At 61.7% G+C, this 16106-nt stretch overlaps 1 protein-coding gene across 6 annotated transcripts in view; it reads left to right on the forward strand.

Moving 5' to 3' along the window:
- The window catches only part of CBFA2T3 (CBFA2/RUNX1 partner transcriptional co-repressor 3), a 28177-nt gene extending 12220 nt beyond the window's left edge, over positions 1 to 15957 (forward strand). For 4 of the 6 annotated variants that reach the window (XM_084214924.1, XM_084214925.1, XM_084214926.1 and 1 more), the window contains exons 2-12: positions 5090 to 5227; positions 6555 to 6632; positions 7740 to 7981; positions 8320 to 8409; positions 9820 to 10001; positions 10109 to 10356; positions 10459 to 10544; positions 10802 to 11000; positions 11146 to 11214; positions 11386 to 11576; positions 12256 to 15957. In XM_084214924.1, the coding sequence (XP_084071050.1) occupies positions 5116 to 5227; positions 6555 to 6632; positions 7740 to 7981; positions 8320 to 8409; positions 9820 to 10001; positions 10109 to 10356; positions 10459 to 10544; positions 10802 to 11000; positions 11146 to 11214; positions 11386 to 11576; positions 12256 to 12531 (1773 nt within the window). In that variant the 5' untranslated portion in view covers positions 5090 to 5115 and the 3' untranslated portion in view covers positions 12532 to 15957. The remainder of the gene's footprint in view (positions 1 to 5089; positions 5228 to 6554; positions 6633 to 7739; positions 7982 to 8319; positions 8410 to 9819; positions 10002 to 10108; positions 10357 to 10458; positions 10545 to 10801; positions 11001 to 11145; positions 11215 to 11385; positions 11577 to 12255) is intronic. The other 2 variants (XM_084214928.1, XM_084214929.1) reach the window with 1 other exon arrangement.
- Positions 15958 to 16106: the final 149 nt, after the last annotated feature.

Below are 16106 nucleotides of genomic sequence, written 5' to 3' on the forward strand. Positions count from 1 at the left end.
GGTTTTGGGGCGCGGGGCCGGTTTTGGGGCGCTCCTCTGGGAGGGCTCTGGGGGATGGTGCAGCCCGGGCGTGGGTGTTTCCTGCGTGGGGCGGCTCCGGCACGGGCAGCCCCAGCCCTGCTCCTCTCCAGGTGTTCGGGCTGCCCGCGGCACTGTTTACTCCTGGTGTTTAGCCAGGATATTTAATTTCCAGGAGTGTAAGGCAGCTGGGGAGCAGCGGGGTGTGTGTGTGCCCACCTCCCTGTGCCACCCCGGTGGGATCAATCCGATGGTGACAGCGGGCACGACGCTGCAGCAGATACTGTGCTCTGGCTGGGTACTGCTGGCCGACAGGTCGGGGGGACCCCCCAAACTGCCCCTGTGTGTGGGGGACCCCTCTTCCAGCCCGTCCCCCCGCCAGCAGCCACGTCGTCGCCAGCCGCTGTTGACTCACAGGCTCCTCCGTCGAGTCCCGGGGCTGAGGCCGAGATGCTTTTACAGGCAGGGCTGAAATGCACAAAATGTTCGACTTGTAAAATATGTAGCGTGAGAAAATAGCCTTTTCTGCTCTCCTCCTCCTCCTGCCGCCGCTCCCTGCCCCATCTGCTCGCTTGGAAAGCTTCCCGCAGCCGGGGGGGCCGGCGGCGCCCGGGGTCCCTCGCCAGGGATGGCGCCCACCCCGTGCCACCCTGGGGGCACCCCTGGGTGCCAGGAGGGCACAAGGATGCGCTCGGTCCATGGGGACGCTGCCTCCTCGCTCCTCTCGCCATCCCAAAGTTTCTCTCCCTCCCGTGGGCGCGTTTGGAGAAGGAGCGCGGGGCTGGCACCGGGAGTGCCAGGGGGGCTGGGCCACCTCGGCTTTGGGGCATCCCGTGGGACTTGGGATTTCCGAAACCTCTCCAGAGGCTCCCGGGAAATCCCCGTGCGAGGAGCCCCGGGAAGGAGCCGCCACGCCGGAGCTGGCCGCGAGCCACGGTTTTCACCTTAATCCATCATTATCTGGGCACATTTCGGATCCTTGCCAAGAGCAAGGTGGGAAGGGGGGGTGTAAGCATGCTTTCCCTATTCCCCTGCCATCCTTTTTGCTGCCTGTGTGTAATTAACAGAGTAATTAAAAACAGGATGAGTTAATTGGTATTCATTTATGTGGCAGATGTTTTTAATTGAGATACGAAACAATTTACCTGTTTACATAAACAATAGCAAATGAAGGCTTGTAAAACAGAGAGGGCACCTTTTTTTTTTTTTTTTTTGGCTTTTTTGTTGTTGTTTCGAGGAAAAAAATCAAACCCATCCCCCATCCCCGGCCACGCCAGCTTGGGGCGAGCGGGAGCTGCTGGCACTGCCTTGGTGGCACCGAGCCAGCTGCTTTGGGTCCCTGGGTGGATGGTTTTGGATTAAAAACTGGGATTTTGGGGGCTGGGGTGCGTGGGGAGCCTGGCTGCGGGCGCTGCTGTCCCGTGTGGAGCTGTGCTGTCACTGTCACTGCCACACACCGAGGCTTGGGACCTGCTGGCAGTTGGTGGCCTGGAGTTGCCCATGGGGCATCTGCCAGCAGGGCTGGCACTGCAGGACGTGGGTGCTCGGAAAGCAAAGCCAATTGGGATGTGCCTGAGCCGGGGAAATCTGCTTTACCCTGGACTGTGCTGGTGGGAGGTGTCCCAGCTGGGCCAGCGGCACAGGAGCCGTCTCAGGATGCCCCTGGGGATGACCTGCAGGACTGGAGCTGCCTGGGTCTGGGTTGCTTTACAGATTGTGCAGACTTTGATTAATTGGATTTACTTTTGAAGGGCTTCCTGTGTGCTGATGAGTGCTGGGTGTGGATTGCTCCCTGCTGGGCTGGCTCCCCAAAATGAGCAGCTGGAACACCCCGGGTGTTCAGCATCCCTCCAGCATCACCATGGAATGGTTTGGATTGAGAGGGGCCTTAAAGCTCACCTCCTCCCACCTTCCACCATCCCAGGGTGCTCCAAGCCCTGTCCAGCCTGGCCTTGGGCACTGCCAGGGACCCAGGGCCTCCCCATCCTCGCAGGGAACAATTCCTTCCCGATATCCAATCTCCACCCACCTTCTGTCAGCATCCCACAGCTGCACTCCTGCCTGCTCCTGCTCCAAGTGCAGCTGGGGATGAACTCCAAGCTACCTTTGTCACCTTTGTCACCATGGCCCAGAGAGGGGGTCAGGATGGGTGCAGGGGAGGAGGGAGCTGACCCCAGAGAGGGGATCAGGATTAGTGCAGGGGAGGAGGGAGCCGATGGTGCCGTGAGGTCGCAGCAGCTCTGCCGGGCTGGTGCGCGTGGCTGGCGCTGCTGCCCGCCCTCAGGCACTGCACGCTTCCAAACCTGCTCCAGCTGGGACAGCTCCGGCCCTGCCATCTTATCGGGGAGTTGTTCTTGGCCCCGCTGGCTGCGGCAGCTGAGGAGCAGGAATGCTTCCCTGCCTTTGTTTCGGAGGCAGCCTGGCTTGGGGAGACGTCGCCTCCAGCATCTGGATTTCATTTGTGGCCATTTGGAGAGCATGAAGGATGCTGGGCGCTGAATTCCCTTTAACCCCTTCTTCACCCGGGCAGCTTTGCCTGCGGGGAGCCGGAGCTTTCCAGCGGCCACATCCAGGGCAGCTCCGTGCCTGCTTCACCCCCATCCCTGGGGAAAGGAGAGCGGGGCAGCCGGCCCGGGCGCTCCGCGCTCATCCCGGAGCTGGCACATCCCGCTTATTGCCCGGGTGGTGGCTGGACGGGCTCCCCGGGGCTGTGGGAACCGGTGCAGCCGGGCTGGGATGGCTGCCAGCCCCGTCCCTCCGGCACTGCCCTGCCCCTCCGGCTCCGGGCTGCAGGATGCCGTGTGCCCGCTGGAATGCTTGGCCGTGTGACAGTGTCACCCGGCAGGGACCCTGCCCCGGGGGTTAAACCCTGCCGTGTGACAAATGGGGGGCTCGGGGTCGCACGGGGGGGTGCGGGGGTCCGGCATCCGCCGGCCCCGGGGGGCAGGGTGGGGAGCGGCCGCTCCCGCCGGCCCAGGAGAAAATACTAATCCTTTTATTTTTATATTATTACTTATTCATCTGGGCTGCACAGACCTAATGGAAACCAGATGGAGGAAAACAGACACGGCCCCGAGCGGCTGGGACAAATTACCCCAAAGAGAGAAAAAAATAGAGGGAAAAATAATTCCAGTGGAGTTGGAGTTGTGCTGGGGAATCGCTGGTTGAAGGTGCTGAGGGGAGGCTGCACTTTGCTCCCCAAAATCTCCTTTGCTCCCCTGGAGCTCATCCCATCCTGCAGAGGACCTGGGTTGCTGGCACAGCTGTGGTTGGGTCCTCTGGGCATTCCGGGCTCTGTATCCCGTTGGATTTGGGACCATTCCTGTGCCTGCCTGGCTGTGTTTGGGTTGCAAACACCTCAGGGAAAATTTAAAACTTAAAGGCAAAAAAGAAAACACAAGAAAAACCAGAACCAGGCCCCATTTCCCTGAGTGCTTGCTCAGCTTGATGGAAACTTTCCTGCTGATGGGAAGCTGTGGAAAAGCCATGTCAGTGCCAGGATGAGTGTATCCATGTTTTCTCCTTGGTGTGGGAATGTGCATGGAGTCAGGGCAGTGAGGGGGACCGGCTGGGATGGGGATGCAGGCAGGGACCATTCCAGGGATGCAGGCCAGGATGCTGCCAGGGGTGTGGCAAGGACAGGGATGGTGCCAGGGATGCAGGCAAGGATCGTGTGGGATCCAGGTGGTGCAGCTGTGCCCCCTCACAGGGTCACACCCTGTGCACACTCAGGGCTCATCCTCTGCTGTCAGAGCTGGATCCTGCTCTGCTGAGTGGTGGGGGAAGCCTGGAAGGCTGGAGGAGTTTTGCCCAGAGATGGACATTGCCACAAAAAGGAAAATAAAAGTTTTTCTAAACAAACCATTTCTTCTGGCAGGCCCTGAAAGGAAGCTGAGGTTTTGGAGGGAGGGAAGCTGCATGATCTTGGGGTTTCTCCTGTGGCTGGGCAGAGAGAAGGGAGTGAGGAATGAGGAACTGCAGCATGCGCATCCAGGTGTCTGCAGCATTCCAGTGTGGTGCTGGAGCCTTCCAGAAGGATCCTGTGGGTGACCAGCTGAGATTTTGGCTCCTGCCAGCATCTCCTGGTCCTCTGTGTGCCACTGCCTGCGGCACAACCCCGATAGCATCTCAGAGGGGATCAGGCCCTGCTTTTACTTAGCCCAGCCAATGTGCTGTGGCCAGGTTCAGTTAATGTCCCCACAGTTGCCCTGGATTGAGGATGAATATTGGATTAGTGATTATCAGCCAGGCCAGGTGCCAGGCACAGGGGGACCCCATGGCCGGGGGTGGCCGTGGTGGCCGCTTCCATCTTTGGCGCGGGCACGGTGACAGATCCCCACAGCTGCCAGCACTTGTGGCCACCCGTCAGGGCCAGCGTGGCAGCCAGGGGGCCCAGACCCTGCCCTGGGGCTGTGTCTGCAGGGGATGGTGCTGGCACGGTGGGGAATGCACTGCTGGGACTTGTTTGGGGCTGGGAGGGAGGCGGCGATGCCCGCTGGGGTGATGCTGATGGTGAGGGTGATGGTGATGGTGATGGTGAGGGTGATGGTGAGGGTGATGGCCAGAGCTCCACGAGCCCTGGATTGCAGGACCTGCCCTTGCAGGGTCTGGGCAGGACAGCCACTGGTGGATGTGTGGGTCCTGCTGTTGTCACTGCCACTAAACACTGGCTGTAATGATCCCACAGTCTCTGCCAGGGCCTGTGCCAGCCCTGGGTGATGCTGCCAGGGATGGTGAGGAGTCAGGGAATTCCCAGATGTGTCAGGAGGTGCTGTGCTGTGGCACAGGCTGGGGCAGGCTGGGCACTGCAGGGGCAGAGTGGTGCCAGCACTGTGTGTCCCACGCAGGGCACTGTGCAGATGAAAACAGCAGCTCCATCACCCTCCCACCATCCTGTGGCACACAGGACACCGGGCACCGTCCCCGTTACCCGAACTCTGCAGCGGCACCGGCGATGCCCAGGCCAGCCCGAAGTCCCCAAGTGTCCCCTGTGCCCCTGACCCCTGTTTGCCAGGGAAGCCCAGCCCTGCCTGGCACACCCCGCTCACCTCCCCGTGCCCTCTTCCCGCAGATAACGCGGAGACCGCGGCCGCCGCCATGCCCGACTCGCCGGCCGACGTGAAGACGCAGGCCCGCTCCACGCCGCCCAGCATGCCCCCGCCCGCCGCGCAGGGAGCCTCGCGCCACCCCTCCTTCACACCCAGCACCAGTGAGTACCTGGGCACGGGCTGCCAGCCCGGGGCTCTGCCCCTGCCCCACTGACGCGCGGCACCCGGGGCCGGCAGCGTGCTCGGAGCTGGCGGTGACACGGGGGACGTCACCTGGCCTCGGGCTGGAGGCTCTGCTTGGGTGCACGTTGCCAAGCCACGGCTGGAGCATGTTCCTGTGAGGTCCCTGGGGACAGGGATATCCTGCCAGCCGGTCACCAAGTGCTGGCACAGGGCAGTGTGTGCTTGGAGGGTGGCGGGGGCTGGGGGAGTTCCTGAGGATCGGAGATGGCCCCGTGGAGGGTCCCATGCGTGTGGGGACACATCTGTCCCTCTGCACGTGGCACCCAGTGGTAGCAGGGCAGTGTCATGGCCAGCCACAGTGGCTGGGACCTCCTTGTCCTGCCCAGGCTGTGGCATGGTGGCATCAGGGGGTGCCAGGTGGGAGTTTCACTCTCTGTAGTTGGAGTGGGGACAGCCACCCAATGTGGTGGTGGCACCAGAGGCACGTGGGCTCATTGCACACCTGCAGGGTTTGCACCAGGGATCTGTCACTGTGCTGGGGTCACTGTCCTGGCACGTGGATGGACAAGGCACAGGCAGTGCAGGATCCAGACAGGCAGGGGACAAGGTTGGCCCCTGGCAGGAGTGGCAGTGGCCACTGCCAGCAGCCACTTCAGTTCTGCTGAGACTTTTCCTGGGCACACATGTGCACAAGGGTTTTGCTCGTAGCTGTTTCTTGCTCGGAAGAACCCCAGTGGGGAAGAAAACACCTCAAAACAACCCCCCAGATCCATCCCCTGACGCCTGCAGCCCTCCAGCAGTGCTTCTGGACTCTAGAAATCAGCTGGTGCTCAGGCGTGCTTGGTTGGTTTGGGTGTCAATCCCAGCCCTGTGCTGATGTGACAGCCCAGGTGTGGCTGGGTCTGGGATGAGGGACCAGGAGTGCAGGCAGCCTCTGCACCACAGCTCAGCACAGAGAGGGGTTCAGGACACGGGGCTGGGGGTGCAGGCAGCCTCTCCATCCCAGCTCGGCATGGAGCAGGGTTTGAGACACAAGGCTGGGGGCATGAGCAGCTTGGCATGGACACCACGGCGTTTTGGTTGCTCTTGGCCTTCGGGGACCTCATTTGGTCCCTAAACTGTCAGGACTGTCTCAGGCAGCCGAGCATCCATCCCCGGAACCCTCCCTGTGGCCGCAGTGGGATGCAGGGACCCGGCTCCCTGGTGGGTCTGGCGTGCCCGTGGTGAGGAGCATCCGTGCAGGGCCCCGGGCCGAGAGCTGCCCCCTCTGCTCTCTCATCATAGCGTGTTTTATTTTGCTTGCAGATCGAGACGCTGGCCCTCCGACGTTTCTGCCTCGCGGCCGTTTTCATGGTTGCTTGAAATGGTCGATGGTCTGTCTTTGTAAGTAAAATGAAACACCCGCTCTCATGAGAGAGCCGAGCCACAGCCCCGGGGCGCTCCCCTCGCCAGCCCCCGGCCCTGCCCCGCCGGGTCACGGGGATGGGAACCCCAGCCCCACCCGGCCCAGGGACGCGTGTGCCGTCCGGCTAAGGCACGCACCTGTCGCGGGAATATTTTTGGCACCGGGTTATTTTTGGCACCTCTTCAGCGCTGCCCGGCCGGAGAGCGAGCGGGACCCCCCGAGCAGGCAGGGCTGGCGGGGCAGCACCCCCAGGCACCCCCAGGTCAGTGTGGGGCATCCCAGTGGAGACAGGCGTGTGAGTGCCGGGGGACATGGGCGGCGCGCCGTCGGGAGATGGATGACGTGTGTTGTCACCCATGACGTCGGAATCTGTGTGACACGTGCTGTCAAGTGCGCCGTCGGGACATGGGTGACACGTGTTGTCACCCACGTTGTCAGGACGTGGGTGATGCATTTGTCACCCCGCTGTCGGGACATGGGTGATGTGTGTTGTCACCTGTGCCATCAGGACATGGGTGATGTGTGCTGCCATCCGCGCCGTCGGGACAGGGGTGACATGTGCTGTCACCTGTGCTAGCCAGGAAAAGGTCCCTGTGCTCATGTGGGGCTGGTGCAGGACAGCGGGCTCTGGCACTCTGGTGGTTGGTACCCCAGAATATCTGCCCTGGGTCTGCCGGTGTGTGGTGGTGAGGCAGCTCCTGCCCTTGCTGACTGGGCAGTGGGGACAGAGGTGGCAGTGGTGTTCTGCAAGCCAGGCTGGGCTCCATGGGAAATGGCTCATGCCTTCTCTCTGGGGGTGCTGAGCAGCTTCCCCTGGGGCAGGATGGAGCCCCTTCCCTTGGCTGCCTTGCCTGTTGAGGAGCTGGATCAGGCCCTCGCCACGCTGGGGGATGCTCTGCATCCCCTCCTTTCCCTCCCACCAGTCCAGGATGCAGCCCCAGGGATTCACCAGCATCCTGAAGCCTTCCAGGGGGTGCCAGCCCCACATTACCCAGCAGGACACTCTCGTCCTACCATCCCAGCCTTGTCCCCATGGTGCCATGGCACAGCCACATGCTCTGACCTCCCATTCCCTGTCTCCCCAGTGATGAACGGGAGCAGCCACTCGCCAACCGCCATCAATGGGGCTCCATCCACCCCCAACGGGTTCAGCAACGGGCCGGCCACCTCCTCCAGCGCCTCCCTGTCCACCCACCAGCTCCCTCCAGCCTGTGGTGCCCGCCAGCTCTCCAAGCTCAAGCGCTTCCTCACCACCCTGCAGCAGTTTGGGAACGACATCTCCCCCGAGATCGGGGAGCGGGTGCGCACCCTCGTCCTGGGGCTCGTGGTACGTCCGTGGGCTCAGCCATGAGAACCCCACATCTGAGGATCCTGGGTTTTCTTTTGGGGATGGAGATGCTGCTAAAAGGGAAAGAGTGGTCTAGATTGGTCTAAATCCTGGAGGAAAGGGGGTTGTTTTCTCAGTGTCTCCTGGGATCTGCACAGCCAGTGCAGGGTCGGTCCTGGCTGCTGGCATCGTCAGTGAAGCCTTGAGCATGGTTTTCCCTTGAGTGTGGTTTCCCTGTGAGCCTGGCAGAGGAGCAGCAATGGGGGAGGAACAGCCAGGTGTGCCCCAGGGGTGCAGGGGGCTGTGCCAGGGGTGCTGAGCCCAGGCTGTCCCCACAGAACTCCACCCTCACCATCGAGGAGTTTCACGCCAAGCTCCAAGAGGCCACCAACTTCCCGCTGCGACCCTTCGTCATCCCCTTCCTCAAGGTGGGTCTCCAGCCTGGGCAGGGTGGGATTCATGGCAGCATTTCAGCACAGGGGGTTTGGGGGTGCCTTTGGGGCTGGCAGCTGCCCGTGGGTCTGCCTGTGTCCCCCCAGGAACACGTGTGTCCCCACACGTGTGGAGTCATGCAGGGCTGGGGCTGGTTGCAATAAAGCGAGGGGTCAGCCCAGCCGGTTGCCATTTGCAATTCATTAAAAATTCCCCCTTTTTTTTATCTGCCTTTTAATTTTGTGCTGACTCTGCAGTGTCACCCTGCTCCAGAGGGATTTGCCCAGTGCTGGCACGCCTGGCAGCACAGGCCCTGCCAGCAGATGTTTGAGCCCGGTGTCCCCTGTCCATTGTTAGCAAAGGAATAATTTAAAAGTGCAAAAATATCCCCTTTTCCACCTCTGCATGGCAGCCCCCCCGGAGCAGGAGTCCACGAATGGAGGTCCGTGCTCATCACAGGAATCTGCTGCCGTGGTTTGCTCCAGGCTGAGCTGGAGGGGGACAGCAGAGCCCCCTCCCCTCCTGTTGGTTTGCAGGCTTTTTGGGCTCCATGGGAGCAGGGAAAGGTGAACTGGCAGGCCCCAGCAGGCACTGGTGGCCCTGTGGCTCCAGGCAGGCTGGGATCCATCCCCGCTGTCCCGGTGCCAAGAGCGCAGCGGCCGCGCCGGCCGCCCTGGCACCCCGCTCCCAGCTGTTCCCACCACCCGGCCCAGATGTTTCTCATTATCCTAACTGCAACCAGCCGGGCTCGGCGTGCTTCCCAGACTGGGGACTTGCTGTTTTTGTGGGATTGCTCCCCCCCGGCCAGGGAAGGGAAGGGGAGGGAGGGTCTGGCCCTGCTCACCGCAACTGCAGCTCGGGCTGGGGCGCTAACGTGTCCCACAGATGGGATTTGGCTGCGGCTCAGCTGCCTAAGGCAAAATCCAGGGCTGGCAGCCAGAGCGCCGGGCAAAAGGGGGTTCTGCTGCTTAATTCCTGCTGCTCCTGGGGCTGCAGCACCGTGGGGGGACACGGTGGGTGGGTGGGAGGGGAGTTCACAGTTGATCCTTACAGCTGTGGGTGCCACAGAGGCTGGGGGTCCCACAGGTGCAGTCCCCACGGAGCAGTCCTGGGGACAAGGTGGCCAATCTGGCCCAGGGATGATGCTCTGCAGCCCCTGTTGGATGCAGGAGGGCTCTGTTGAAGCTGTCTGAACCCTGTGGGGTGCCACACTCATCCCCCAAGAGCCCACCTGGCCCCTGGGCACACTGCTGGCATCCCAAGGCTGTCTCCTTGGGAAAGGGAGCAGGACCCCAAAGGGAAGGCACCCCCTGGCACCCCCTGCACGTGGCGAGGTGGGGCACAGCCGGGCTGCTCTGGGGGGGCTGCAGGGCTGTGGGCTGGATGTCACCCGTTCCCCCCCGCAGGCCAACCTGCCGCTGCTGCAGCGGGAGCTGCTGCACTGTGCCCGCATGGCCAAGCAGACCCCGGCCCAGTACCTGGCCCAGCACGAGCAGCTGCTGCTGGACGCCAACGCCTCCTCTCCCATCGACTCCTCCGAGCTGCTCCTGGAGGTGGGCGAGAGCGGCAAGAGGAGGACGCCAGACAGGTGCCAGCCTGGGGAGGGGCGTGTGGGATTTTTCAGGGGCACAGCCCTGCAAAAGGGAGGTTGTTCCGGGGGGCCCAGTGGGGACTGACCTCCTCTCCTCCGGCCAGGACCAAAGAGAACGGTTTGGACCGAGACCCCCTGCACCCCGAGCACCTCAGCAAGCGGCCGTGCACCATGAGCCCAGCGCAGCGCTACAGCCCCAGCAACGGGCTGAGCCACCCCCCGAACGGGCTGGGGCACCCCCCCGCCGGCCCCCCCCTGCCCCAGCACTACCGCCTGGAGGACATGGCCATGGCACACCACTACCGGGACACCTACCGGCACCCCGACCCCCGGGAGCGCCAGCGGCCCGCCGGTGAGCCCTGCTGTCCCCGTGCACGGGGGGAACGGGGCTGGGATCCCCCTGAAGGGAGAGGGGTCCTGCAGGGGCTGACCCTGCTCCGCTCTCGCCCCGCAGCCGTGCACGGGACGCGGCAGGAGGAGGTGATCGACCACCGGCTCACGGACCGGGAGTGGGCGGAGGAGTGGAAGCACCTCAACAACGTGAGTAGTGTCCCTGCCCCATCCCGTGTGTGTGTGTGTGTGTGTGTGTGTGTGTGTGTGTGTGTGTGTCCTTCCACTCTGCCCTCAGTCCCTCACGGGGCTTTTCTCCCAAGCATCCTCTGCTTCCTCAGCCAGCACAGCACGCTGGAGCTGGCACAGCCTGGCATAGCCCAAATCCCCCTGCCCAGTGCTGGGCACCGAGCCCCCCAGCTGCCTGCAGCAGAGCCCCCTCCCCATGCCTGCCGTTGCCCCCGCAGCTGCTGAACTGCATCATGGACATGGTGGAGAAGACGCGGCGGTCGCTGACGGTGCTGCGGCGGTGCCAGGAGGCCGATCGCGAGGAGCTCAACCACTGGATCCGGCGCTACAGCGACGCCGAGGACATGAAGAAAGGCAGCCCCCCCTCGGCACGCCCCCACAACTCCTCCTCCGCCGCCGCCGAGGCTCCCCAGTTAGGTACTGACCCCCGGGGCCGCGGGCCGCGTGCGGGGGCTGCGCCCGCTCCGGGTGCCCGCGCCGCTCTCCCGGGGGTCTGGCGCTGCCGGCCGGGGCGTTCCGAGGGCATGGCATCTCCTAAGGGCGTCCCCCCTCTCCTTGGCAGACGCTCACCGGGACTTCGCGCCGCGGCCGCTCTCCGGGTACATGCCCGAGGAGATCTGGAGGAAGGCTGGTGAGTGCGGGGTGGGCGCAGCCCCCGGCAGGGTGCTGAGCCAGCAGGGCTCTGCCCCAGCTCCCCTCGTGGGGATGCCTGCGGCGCAAGAGGAATTTGGGGTGGTTCAGCGGGAAGGGGGGACGCTGGGGCAGCGGCACGCCGCGGCCACGCTCGGCTGCTGCCTTCCAGAAGAAGCCGTGAACGAGGTGAAGCGCCAGGCCATGTCCGAGCTGCAGAAGGCCGTGTCGGACGCCGAGCGCAAAGCCCACGAGCTGATCACCACGGAGCGCGCCAAGATGGAGCGGGCCCTGGCCGAGGCCAAGCGCCAGGCGTCCGAGGATGCCCTCACCGTCATCAATCAGCAGGAGGACTCGAGCGAGGTGGGGACCCTGGGGACGGCTTGGTGGCAGCGCTGGTGTGTGGGACCTGCTGCTCTTGCCATCGAGGTCGCAGCATCTGCTTGTGAGGGTGGGAATGGGAGCGCGCGGCAGCGCCGTGGGATGGGAGGAGAGGGGAATTCCTGCACCGAGATGGGGATGCAGGGTGTGGGCAATGATGGGGTGCATGGTCCTGGGTGTGGATGCAGTCTAGGACGATGTGCATGGTCTGGGATGTAGTGAATGGTCCAGGGTAGGGTTGTATGGTCTGGAGTTAGGGGGACCTGGTTCAGGATGGGGGAGCACAGTCCAGAATTGGTGTGCCTGGTCTGATCTAGAAATACACGGTCTGGCATGGATATGCACAGACTAGGATGGATGTGCATACTCTGGGATGGAAGTGCACACTCTGGGGTGGATGTACACACTCTGGGGTGGATGTGAACACTCTGGGATGGAAGTGCACATTCTGGCATGGATGTGCACACTCTGGGATGGATGTGCACACTCTGGGATGGAAGTGCACAGACTAGGATGAATGTGCATACTCTGGGATGGATGTGCACACTCTGGGATGGATGTGCACACTCTGGGATGATGGAGTGCCCAGTCCCAGGTCAGGGTGCACAGCCCAGCCTGGGGTGCACGCTCCAGAGCTGAGGCCACGTTCCCATTCCCGCAGAGCTGCTGGAACTGCGGGCGGAAGGCGAGTGAGACGTGCAGCGGCTGCAACACCGCGCGCTACTGCGGCTCCTTCTGCCAGCACAAGGATTGGGAGAAGCACCACCACGTCTGCGGGCAGACTCTGCAGGGGCTGCCGGGCCCCGCCGCCCCCGGGCCGGGCCAGCCCGACGGCGTGCCCGCCATGGCCAGCAGCCCCAGCGAGGCGGGCTCGGTGGCCGCGTCCCGCGCCGGCACTCCGGCCACGCCGGCGCCGCTGGACAGCGCGTCCCGCTGAGCCGCCCTCGGGCTGCCGGAGCCACGGACTGACTGCACCCCGTGCAATTTCCTCAGCTACCTGACTCGTGTGACCTCCGAAACGACCTCTCTAGCTCTCACAACTAATCCTCACGGATCCTCAAACTGGGCTTTAAGTGGAGTTAAGGCAAATACCGGTCTCTGTTCTTTCTTCAGTCTTTGTTTTGGCTTTTTTCGGTTGGTTTTCTATCGGTTGGGGGATTGTGGTTTGGGATTTTTTGGGTTTTTTGGCTGTTTTTGTTTTTATTTTTTGCTCTTTGGATGAGGGATTTGGCTCCAGCATCACCAAGCAGTGCTGTGGGGAGAGACCAGCCCGATCCCGTCCCCCGTCAGCGCTGCCGAGGGGCTCACTTGGAGGAGGAAAGAACCTTCTTTTCTTCATCTCTCTCTTCCTATTTTTTTTTCTTTTTATCTTTTTTTTTTTTTGTAAAAAAAATAAAGAAAATAAAAAAGAAAACGTCGGACTCTTTGGCTTTAAGTAAGAAATTGTAAAAAAGAAAAAAAAAAGAAAAAAAAAAAAAAGGAAAAATCCAAAAACCAGACGACGCGTGACGGACGTTCACCTGTAACTACCTTGCTAGCTAGCCAAGAACAGACCAGACTCACCTCTGCTCCAAAGGAAATCCAAAACCAAGGAAGATCCAAACGTCTCTCCACTGCCAAAGTTCGTTTCGTTCTGTTGTCGCTTCCTTCCCCTCCCCACAAGGATGGACGGACATGCCTCTGGGGCTTTAAAGAATTTCTATTAAAATAAAGCAAAAAAAAAAAAAAAAAAAAAAAGTGTTTTTTACTAAAACCCCAACCCCCAAGGCGTGGGAGGGGGAGATGGGGCTGAGAACCGCAGCCGGAGCCGGCACATCTCTACCTCTGCCCGCCACCGCCCTGGAAAAGGAGAACAAAAAGGAGATTAAAAAAAAAAAAGAGAATAATAAAAAAAGAATTAAAAAAAAGGAAATTAAAAGACGGATTTTGGGTTTCTCCCTCCCCGAAGCCGTCGGGGGACCCCCCCCTCCCTTCACTGCCAGGCTGCTCCCACACCTCGCGCTGGATTTGTTTCACAAGGATTTTTAAGAGGAAAAGGAAAGGAAAAGGAAAGGAAAAGGAAAGGAAAAGGAAAAGGAAAGGAAAAGGAAAGGAAAAGGAACGCTGCCGCCTTCCTGGCCAAGGACAATGTGGATTCTTTGGGATTCTTGCCTCGCTGGAGCGGCACGGAGGAGGAAGTGCAATAGGGGAAGTCCGAGCTCCGAGCGGAGGCAGCAGTGCTGTGCGCTAATGTGAATGTAAATAGTGTCTGCAGAGGTCCAAAAATGAACCATAATAATAATAATGCTAGTGATAATAATAAGAGACGTTTGCCAAATAAAGGATGAGGAGGAAGCGTGGAGCCGTGGCGCTGGCCCGAGCGAGGCCTGGCAGCGGGAGGAGCTGTAGTTTTTCTGTATTTGCAAAACCCATCCTGTGTTTTCTGTAGGGGAGGAAGAGGAGGGAAGGGCTCGGGGCGGGGTGGTTGTGCTGCCGGTCACAGGGCTGGGCTGGGCCACGGCAGAGCTTGGGACACGCCGAGGGTGATGTCCCTGGCCCTGTGCCACCGGCACCCCAAGGCCTTGGTGCATCCCCTGGGAAGGTTCTGCGCACCCCAAAGTCTTGGTGTGTCACCTTGGATGAGCTCTGTGCTCCCTGAGACCCTGGGGGGTTTCTGTGCACCCCGAGATCTCTCTGAATCCTCCCAGGGTTCCTCTTCTGAGGTCTCAGTGCATCCCCCCAGGAGGTTTCTCTGCTCCCCAAGATCTTGGTGCATCCTCCTGGGAAGGTTCTGCGCACCCCAAGGTCTTGCTGCATCTCCCCAGGGGTTTCCCGTGCACCCCAAGGTCTTGGCACAAGCCCGGGGACGTTTCTGTGCCCCCCAAGACCTCGGTGCACCCCCTGGGTGGTTTCTGTGCCCCCCTCCCAACCCTGGGAGCTTGCCGGGTGCCCCTCCAATGACTGTTCACTTTATTTATGGTGTGACATATGTAATATTGTCTATTTTTCTTACGTTTCCTGAGAAGAGGTAATATATAAGAGTACTGCAGATGCCCCTGCTCGCCCGGGTGTGCGGCCCGTCCCCGCCGTGTCCCCGCCTGTCCCCGCCTGTCCCCCCGTGCCCCCGGCCCCGCTCCTGCCGGGGCTCTGCCTCTCTACCTCCACCTCGCCGGGAAACCGGGGGCGAGAGCCCTTCCCCAGGGACTGCTCTCCTTTCCACTCCACTCCCTGCTGGTTTGCTTTTTTCTGGGAATTATTATGATTTTTTTTTTAAATTTTAATTAAGAATAAAACTACCCTACAGAACCTTGCATTGAAACCAAAAGCCGAGGGAGGGGAGGGGGGGGACGGCGGTGACGGGCGGCCAAACCAGAACGACAGCTTTAAATGTCAGATTTCCCAAAAAAATAAATTTGTGCTGCGGGGAGGACGGAGCGGCCGCGGGGCTGCGGTGATGCTGTGGGTGCTTCCCTAGGGTTTGCTCCGAAATGGTGGCACCTCGGAGATGGCAGCGTGGTGCTGGCACAGCCCTGCCGGGGGCTGTGGGGCAGCCTGGGGACGCGGGGTGCCACAGCAGGTCCCCGTGGCTGCTCACAGCTCCCGGCTGTCCCGCTCCCGTCACGGCTGCGGCAGGGGGACGGTGCTGGGGACACGGGGACAGCGTGCCGCAGGTGCCCGTGTCCGTGGGGTGGCAGAGCCCGGGGCGCTGGGTGCTGGTGTGGCACCAAGCTGGGAGGTGGCAGGAGGGACGTGGCTCTCCGGTGCCACCCGCGGCACCGGGGTCCCCTCTCCAGCCCCTTCCTCTCGTTCCCAACCCAAAATCCCAGCTGAAACCAAAGTGCCACGTCCCGGCGAGGCTGGAGCAGGGGTCCCACACCTGCCTTTTGCTCCATCACTGCCAGAGCCCCCCGAACTCCCCCTGCAGCATCTCCTCCTCCTCCTCTTCCTCCTCCTCCTCCTCCGGGGGCTGCTGGGGTCCCCCTCTGCATCCCAGTGGCTCTGAGGCTGGGGACAAGATGCCACTGCGTTCCCAGGTCCCAGGCACTGTGATGGGGTGTCCCCCGTGCGGTGGCAGCCCCGGGGGCTCCTCCGATGTTCCCGAACGCCACGGCCCCGGCAGGGAGGTGGTGCCGGTGTCCCCCGTCCCTGCCGGCCGCGGCAGCACCGCCTCCCCGAGCCCGTGCGGGGCTGAGCCCTGCCCGTGCTGCCCTGCCAGCCCCGGCATGGGGACACCGGGGACCCGAAGGGCTGGAAACCAGAGCCCCCCGCCCGGGCCAGGCGTGGGGCGTGGGGCCAGCCCAGAGAGATGACGTGGTAGGACTTTCCTTCGGCATGCTGTCCCCCCCTTGCTGTTCCCCGCTTTCTCTAAGTGTACTGTATGTTTGACCTGTGAAAGATGTAAACTTTATGATTCAGGTTATGTCTGTTCTTAACTCTGTATCTGTGTAATAAAGACAATTTAATATCAACCAGAGGCTCTGTAGCTTGTGCTTGTGCTGGGCGCCCTCGTCCCTCACTCCTGGCAGTGCTTTG

The sequence above is a fragment of the Fringilla coelebs genome, assembly GCF_963513975.1.
Source record: "Fringilla coelebs genome assembly, chromosome: 14".
Classification (NCBI taxonomy): domain Eukaryota; kingdom Metazoa; phylum Chordata; class Aves; order Passeriformes; family Fringillidae; genus Fringilla; species Fringilla coelebs.